Raw genomic sequence first — 8,870 nt, 5'->3', positions numbered from 1 at the left:
ATAAGACCATTTTGGCTCAATACAGATGAGATAATGTTGAATTAATGCCTAGTAATATACAATGCAAAGGTATGAGTGGAGCTATTACGATATTCACTTACTGGAGTTAAATTGTATGTTCAATATTCTAACGCTCTCTCTCCCTCCCTAACCCCTTCGTACTACATCTCCATCTCGATTCCGGCCCTCTCTCTCTCCCATTTCCCTTTGCTTACTGCCTGCTTCCTCTGATCCCTTCCTCTGATCTCTCTCTCTCTCTTCTCTTCTTTCTGTGTCTCCATCTCACCTCTTTCCCTTTTTTCCCTCTTTCTTTTTTGGTCTGCGGTCACTCTCTCTCTCCCCCTTCTTTCTGTCTGCCTCTCTCTCACCCCCCTTTCTCAGAGTTTTGCTAATGACAAAGTATTAAAGAACTACGATACAAAATCAAATATCATTTATATAATATTACACTTTTCTATTATAGAGCTCAATGATCATTGACCCTTAGTACATACTAAACATCAACATATTCAGTCTCATATATCATTGGTGGATTAAAATGTAAACAATTGAACTTGTCCTTAGACATTATCATGCATTTAGAGAACTGCATTTTGTGATGTCAAATCCAAATGAGACACATCAACATTCTTGGAAAAAATAGCAAAATCTTTTAACTTTTCTCAATTATTTAGATAACATCATCATTTCAATCTTACATTAGATTAGAGAAATTTTGTGTCACCATACGTACCAATGTGAGTTGTGATTCCAGGTACCAATTGATTTAATGGCTTTAACAAGTGCTGCTCAAAGTTACACTTAAATGTATTTAAAAAACAACTACACAAAGTTGTTACATATTTATTTTGTTTTAACTTCTATTTGAAAAGCAAATAACTTAATGTACAGACATGTGCCTATTACGTTTAAAAGACAGAGGAAAAAGAAAATGGTAAGCTTTGACTAAAACTTTGAGCAATGACACAAAAAAGACTACAAATAAATTAATCACAGCATATCTATAATAATAATAAATTCAATATACAGATATTAATCAATATCTCTGAAAACTTTTTACAAATATATTCCACAATATTTAGTACTACAAAAAAATACAAAAATATATATACACCAGAATACAAAGCAAGGTGATTGATTATTCACATAAAGAATTCTTATTTTACAAAATCACATTTAATTTATTTGTGTTCAGGGAGAAAATGAAGATACACAGAACTAGAACCCCTCTTGTATCATACACTGCATACACCAACAGCTGAAGCCTGACAATTTTTTAATCATTGTTAATAAAATCAATTATAATCAACGATATGATGAATATATAATTGATTAAATCAATTGTAATCAAGGACATGACTGATGTAAAACTAGTCATTTTCAGGGCTTAAAGTAAAACAGAAAATATATCTTGCTTAAACCACCATTGCATGTTTGTAGGTTAAAATTGTATGTTTTTCTTTATCACTTTACCACTGATTTCAAAGTGGCTGGTCAGAGAGGAAGAGGACAACTGAAAATGACATGGAAACAGCAAAGTGATGGAGGAGAGCAAGAGGGTTGGGTTGAGGGGGGGGGGGGGATGATACAACGAATAGAGTAAAGTGGAGGGAGGGGTCAGGGTGATCTCTCTGAGTGTGAGATGATTCCAGCAAACCTCCTAGTCATGGCCTATACCAGGTTTAAAACCTGGATTACTGACAACGAGTGAGGAAATAGCCTTGGACAGATATGTGTGGTTTAGCAGTGAGCACTGGTTGGAGAATTTGAATCAAATTGTCGCTGACCACTATAAAGACAATACCGATTATTAGATGCAAATACTTTTCAATGATATATTATGATCATATGAATTAAGGTCAATAATAAAGCTGCTGCAATTCTAAAGTCATTTTTACATAAAGTACTAAAACTCAAGGTATGCAAGAAGATTTCATCGTGAAAAACACTGTCCACAATGTCTACATGTTTACAGTATAGCTATAGTAGCCATAATCAATTTAGTATTTTGGCAACCATGATCAATGAAATAACTGGGCCTATATATCATCACAGGAAAGTCACTCCTAGTGGATACAGTGTTACATGTCAACCATGTGTTTTTGGATCCTTGTTTATTCTGAACAATTAACTTTTGCTAAGGTTTGAATGCCACAGCAGGATACTGGTTTTATTCCAAAAGAATGAATGTTACAGGTAATTATTATTCTGTGAAAATGGCACAATTTCCCTGTTAGTACATTACATTCCCTGTTATTACATTAGCCGGGGTAATAATAATAAACAATGTATTTCTAGATAGATGGCGCTATATAAATGCCTATTATTATTATTATTACCATGGGTAAAATACTAGTATGTTATGGATCTCAGATGGAAATCATTGTAATGAAAGAGTTTGGATGAAATAAAATTTTAAAAATCTATCCAGTCATCCATTGAGTATCTGATATAGCTCATTTACCTTGTGTGTACAAAGCACATTACAATTTGCTTCACACTATATACATGTTGGCAACTTTTCAAACATTTCAAAAGAAATCAATTGAGAATTAAAAATGTCTCAACATTAAATGACAATAAGGACTAAATCTCCAAAAATGTTGTCAATGGATAACATTACCCACGTGGCATTGTCAATATGAAACACATGTTTCTTTAATTGTAGCAAAAAAATAATTACCAATTGATTATTTTTAGAGTGTGATGAAATATTTCATATGAATGTACTTGACAATGAGATATTAATTCAATTCAAGAATCAGGCTGTCTATGGGGAATACAAAATTTAGTAGTCAATGGATTAACCCAATACCTACAAGAATAAGGCTGTCCCTGTATAAAGTCTATGGGGAATACAGAATTCAGTAGTCCATGGATTAACCCAATACCTACAAGAATAAGGCTGTCCCTGTATAAAGTCTATGGGGAATACAGAATTCAGTAGTCAATGGATTAACCCAATACCTACAAGAATCAGGCTGTCTATGTATAAAGTCTATGGGGAATACAGAATTCAGTAGTCAATGGATTAACCCAATACCTACAAGAATCAGGCTGTCTATGTATAAAGTCTATGGGGAATACAGAATTCAGTAGTCAATGGATTAACCCAATACCTACGAGAATCAGGCTGTCCCTGTATAAAGTCTATGGGGAATACAGAATTCAGTAGTCCATGGATTAACCCAATACCTACAAGAATCAGGCTGTTCCTGAATAAAGTCTATGGGGAATACAGAATTCAATAGTCAATGGATTAACCCAATACCTACGAGAATCAGGCTGTCCCTGTATAAAGTCTATGGGGAATACAGAAAGTCAGTGATTGACGGGTTACAGGCATGATCAGCAGTAAGCCTCATCCTCGTTATAATCCTCCTGAACATCTTCTTCTACCTCCTCTCCGTCATCCTCATCCTGACCGAGATCATCACCCATGACCACACCCTTCTTCTCCGCCCCTGTGCCACGCCCAAGGGGTATGTCAAGGGCTCTGTGTACAGCCTCAATGGTGCGGATGTTGATGTAGTAGGCCATGTTGACAGTAGCTATCCTTGATCGCATCTCCTCCATAAATGCATAGGCCTGAAAGAGAACAGGAAGAGAGAGAGAGTAGAGGTAGGAACGAAAAGAGAAATAAACAGATGAGAGAAAGAGATTAACATTATTTCCGTTCCTTTTGAAAGTTTAGACTTCAATCATTATTACTTAATATTCATACTCTTTCATCACATTGGTTGAGCGTTCGTTTCACACCCAGGAGGTTGAAGGTTCAAACCCCGTCCGCCTCAGATCAAAAGACGTTAAAATATTGGAGTTGCTGCTACCCTGTTTGGCATTCAACAATTCAAGGGCTAGGGCTATGTCGATCTGGCAGTGCACGGCGGCTGCCGGCCACACGATCAATTGGGCAAAGTGAATTTTCAGATTATTTCATTTCAAACAATAGAAAATAAATTGTCAAAGCGTGTTGACAGGACATGTTTGTATTGCCTATCCAGAATGAAAGAAGAAATATAAAATCATGAATATCTACAACAATTGTTACAAACATTTACATTCATGGCACAATAAGCATACCTTCTTATAGTTCTCTTGTCTAGCATAATGTTCTACCATCATACCATACACATCACCAATCCTAATAGCGCTGTCTAATTCTGTTTCTTCAAGTAAGACCTGACACTGACGCATTGATTCTTCTGGCTCCTCATCATACGCTCTGAAATATATCAATACAGAGATACGTCGTTGGGTTATTTCAAGTTCAGTGTCGGTGTCAGTGTCAGAGGCACAATCTAGATTGCCTTTCATAGCTCCTTTTCTTTTCTGAATCAACAAAACTGATCCAAATCACATTATATGTAACTCAACAGCTAGTGAGACTTGTCCTAAGACCAGACTATACATTTTTGTTTTGGTACTTTGCTTGACAATATCAAAACTGACCAAACACCAACACCGAACTTGATTTCCCCTATTTGAGAGTTTAATTCTTGGAAAACACATTTTGGCCATTATTTACATTGCATAATTCATTTGTCTCCTAACACTACCTTGTCATTTACTATGCTACTTTTACAGTAAAACTTCTGAGGACTTCTCGGGGCAGACACTGAAAATGATAGTTGTAGTCATGCAGTCTTTTGCACAGGTTTCTTTCATTTCATGCTCTTATACAATAATTGAGGAAAGAATTGGCCTGTATAGACAGGTGATCCTTGAAATGTAAAATAACTATCGCATAATTATTGGACTATATATCACAGTTGAAAGAATTATAAGGGGTCGGTTGCAGAAATAATTGCAATCAACTGCAACTTATAAGATTAAATGCAACTCTTTGTGCAACAGATTTTCTGCAGATCATACCTTCTTGCTTGGACAAACTTCTTGACAAGACTGATCCGATGTTTAAGAGCTCCTAGTTTCTCTTCAATCTGTGTCTGATTCTTGACTTTAGCCTTGCTAAGACATTTATATGCCTCTGTCAAAGCTCCAAGGGCTTTGTCATAGTTCTGATATTCATCAATCTCAACCTATAAATCAGAACAAAATCATTCATAATTCATTAATGCAATACAGACCACACAAGGGAGACAAGAATAGTTCTGGGCTCCGTAACACAAAGGTTTACGATGAATTGCAAATATGAAAGAACCACACTGATTGGTTCCTGGTCAGAATTTTAAACCAAATGCGCATATAACATTGATATTGATAGGTCAGTTCATTTAACGATTGACGCTAATCTTTGTGTTACGGAGCCTTAATGAGCAGGTGGTCTTAAAACCTTATTTAACAGGGGGTGGGGGTAAAATTGACTCCCCCCTCCCTTGACAAATTTTGTGACTATTCCATACTACGGTGATAGTGGAATAAACTTGAGTTCTACATTAGTTTTGACCTATCATTATGTTATGTTTATTTTTAATTGTTTTATTTTGATAAAACCAAGAATTTCAGGATTCATATCCATAGACTTTAAATTGAACTGAATTAGTATCCTGCAGAGTACCTCCTTTCATGGTACCAATGTAATAATAAGAACATAGCTTACCTGTGCACAAGCATCATAGAAGCCAGCCAGTGAGTCTAGGGCTCTTCCTTTGGTATAGAAACCAATAATATTCTTCATGATCTCAGGATCTTTCCTCCAATCCAAGGATTGAAGATAATTAGCAGCCATGACATAGATCTCTTTCTGACGCGACACACCAGCAAAGAAGATTATTTTTTCAGTGTCCCCTGATTTCAGGAGTGCTCGCATGGCCTGAAGGAGACAAAAGGGTAATTTAAGTCTTGTAAACCGAACATTGGGCTTGTATGCATATGATTAAGACTTTTCAATTCGCTTGCCATTTACCTCAACGTACGAGATTAGTGGATTTTGGGAGCTCTGCACATGCAAGAAGTAATCTGTGGTGAGATTCTCATTCATTGCCCAAAATCTGTGGCTTGTGTAACAGGGTTTTGACGTTTGGTCTCACTGTGCGCGAATAACATCATCCAAGCTTAGAAAACTGGATGAAGCTGTAATCAACGTCTGAGTTTCAGCAAATCAGAAGGTTTAGTAAACCACTAAGTTACTGCTTGTTACCTACTTTGCCATTAAATTTCATGGGTTATGTTTTCATCCCCTAAATGTACGGTAGGCAATTGATGTTTCATTTCCAAATGGTTTTGCTTTTTTTGGCTTTTGCGCCACATTTGCACTCCCAGCTTCCAGGATTTCGGCTCGCTATAGTCCTCCCTATTGACAGCAATCAAGAGCCTGATGTACAAAGAGTTTAGCCATAACTGAAAGTAAATGTATAAATCCTTTATCCCTTATGCATGCTTCTACTTTGTCCAAAATCAAGTTGCATTTGATTTTTTGGAGCTGTGTTTAGTTGCAACTAAGTTTGACTTGCACAAATTTTACTGAAATAATTCAAGAATAAATTACCATAATAAGAATAATATGAACTTCTACGATGGTAAGTTGGAGTGGTAACAATGATTAATGGTAAATAGTTTAATAAAGGTGCCAAAGTTCATCTTTAGACGATTCAATGGTCTCCCCCAGTCTTTCACCCATGATTGTTATGGCATTGATGGTGACCTTGATACTGACCTTGACCTTGTTACCAGCTTGAGTATATTTCTTGGTTGCTAGGTGATATGATCCCTGTAGGAAACATAGATCAGCCACCTTCTCTAATAGTTTGAGTCTCATATCACCTTGGCTATCATCCTTAGACAATGTCATCTTCTCAGCTAAGCGTTCTGTGATGTTCACATTGTGATCCTGACAGAGCTCTAATGCCTCAAAATACTGGTAGAAAAAACAGGAATCAGAAAAGGGTTAAATATCAATCACAAATGACACCTTCTCAGCTAAGCACTTTATGATGTTCATTATGCTAGACATCTCTCATCTAATTTAGGTGCAAGCCAGAAATATACATAACGTCACTGTAACTCAAGGTAAACAAAAAAAAATCGTAATAGATTTTAGATTTATCACTATACCTCAAGGTAAAGAAAAATAAATCTTTTAGGTCATAAGGTTAATTTCACCTCATCAATCTTTGGAATACCACGGACTCCAATCATTACTCTTACATTAATGACTGCAGTGGAGATACTTTTAAATCATTCAATGAGATTATTCTACACGAATAGAAAATCATTAAAACCAATGAGGATGGTATATCTGTCAAATATTCAAAAGTCTTAGAGTGAGTGTATACACACTAAAAACTGAAAGGTTATTGAGCAATTGGAAGGTTTGAGGAGTGACCTTTTCCAAATTTACCACTTTAATTAGTTTGATCCAACATGTTGTTAAGTTCAGCCTAATGCAAGGTTGGATACAACCGTTGGATACAACCTTTGGAAAAGTTTGTCACTCCTCCAACCTTTCAATTGTTGATTTAACATTTCACTTTTAGTGTGTCAGAGAATGTTCAAGTCTAATTAAGAATAAATCACAAATTTAGCTCAGATCTAGCTATCATGTTAAAAATGGACCTACCAATACTGGTATACTCTCACAATTGCTTCATTTTAGAGAAAGGCAGTATTAAAACACTAATATTGATTGCAGTAAAGTTTAGGGTCCTTGAATATCTCACAAGTGTTCAAAAAGCTCTTCAAGCTACATGTATGTAGCAGGAATACATCTGTTTTGTAAATGATCATAATTGTTACTCTGAATATTGCCAATGAGAGTTATTTTGATAACTTTGTCTGTCTAAAGCAATACAATCAGTGTGTAAAATCAATGAATGTACGCACCTTTCCAGCTACAACAAGTAAATCAACAGCCTTGTCATACTGTCCATGTTCCATAAAGAACTGTGCACATCGATTGAGAAGAACTGGATCAGTTCTTTCATCAAGGTCTTCTGAGATGAGCTGTAAGGCACCAAACTGCTGGCTTTCAAAGGCTAGCTCAAGGGCCTTAGAGAAATGACCTCCCTAGATATAAGGTAAAAACATAAAACTAGTCAACTTCTTCACACATCGGATATTCACAGTGATTGCATGAAAATGAAAAAAAAAATGAAAATCCATATTTTATTATTCGAAATGAAATAAAACAAAAATACTCTGAAAATTATTTTTGCCCAATTGATTGTGGGCCAAGATGCCACTGTGCAGCAGCAGATGCAAATTTGGCAACTACTGTATGCAACCACAATGCTGACTTCCTATGTATAGGAAGTTAGCATTGTGGTTGCCAATGGAACTGGAATAAAGTCAAGTAAATAAATTCATGTGAATTTCATGTCTTAAATCAAAATTGCTAATATTTGTGCATTTTGTTTTGGTTTTTACTGTATAGCAACTGTTTTAATCAAATTACAGTTATTGAATCTGTATCTTTGGATTATTTGGTGAAATAGCATTGTAGTCATTACCTAATGAATGAAGAATACACATTATGGCATTGAGAAAAGTGGAAGACTGCAACGCTATCAAGAGTATGAATATAATTTTTAAGGAAATGGGCTGTTTTCAGCATGAATTCAGTGCAGAATATGTATTACCTTGTGGAAAAGCATGACAGCTTTATCATGAGTATTGCGGTTATTTTCATAGTAACGAGCTGCTTCTATCATATCTTCCTTCGTACTCATCAAAGCTAGGTTCATTAGTTGATCTTCCATGTCATGTTCCTGTAAGAAATCAGTGATAGTATACAAATATTGATTGGAGGGTAACATTGGAAATTATCAGTCTCACAGTGCAACGTGTGATGAATTACAATATAACATTAAAAAAAAATCATAAAGCTGCAAGATATTACATTTCAAAGTTTTCCACAGTAGTTTTAAAGACCTTCAGTCTCTATCAGCCTTTTCCTCTTTTAAGTTACA

At 35.6% G+C, this 8,870-nt stretch overlaps 1 protein-coding gene across 4 annotated transcripts in view; it reads right to left on the bottom strand.

The window, feature by feature from the left end:
- Positions 1–430: 430 nt before the first annotated feature.
- The window catches only part of LOC129270272 (intraflagellar transport protein 140 homolog), a 46,667-nt gene continuing 38,227 nt past the window's right edge, over positions 431–8,870 (bottom strand). For all 4 annotated transcript variants that reach the window (XM_064105456.1, XM_064105457.1, XM_064105458.1 and 1 more), the window contains 7 exons: positions 8,541–8,669; positions 7,786–7,968; positions 6,620–6,820; positions 5,564–5,776; positions 4,876–5,042; positions 4,084–4,225; positions 431–3,588 (listed from right to left, as the gene is read on the bottom strand). In XM_064105456.1, the coding sequence (XP_063961526.1) occupies positions 3,349–3,588; positions 4,084–4,225; positions 4,876–5,042; positions 5,564–5,776; positions 6,620–6,820; positions 7,786–7,968; positions 8,541–8,669 (1,275 nt within the window). In that variant the 3' untranslated portion in view covers positions 431–3,348. The remainder of the gene's footprint in view (positions 3,589–4,083; positions 4,226–4,875; positions 5,043–5,563; positions 5,777–6,619; positions 6,821–7,785; positions 7,969–8,540; positions 8,670–8,870) is intronic.

The sequence above is a fragment of the Lytechinus pictus genome, chromosome 10, assembly GCF_037042905.1.
Source record: "Lytechinus pictus isolate F3 Inbred chromosome 10, Lp3.0, whole genome shotgun sequence".
Taxonomy (NCBI): Eukaryota; Metazoa; Echinodermata; class Echinoidea; order Temnopleuroida; family Toxopneustidae; genus Lytechinus; species Lytechinus pictus.
The sequence above is the reverse complement of the archived record's forward strand: the minus strand, read 5'-3'. Positions and strand labels throughout refer to the sequence as shown.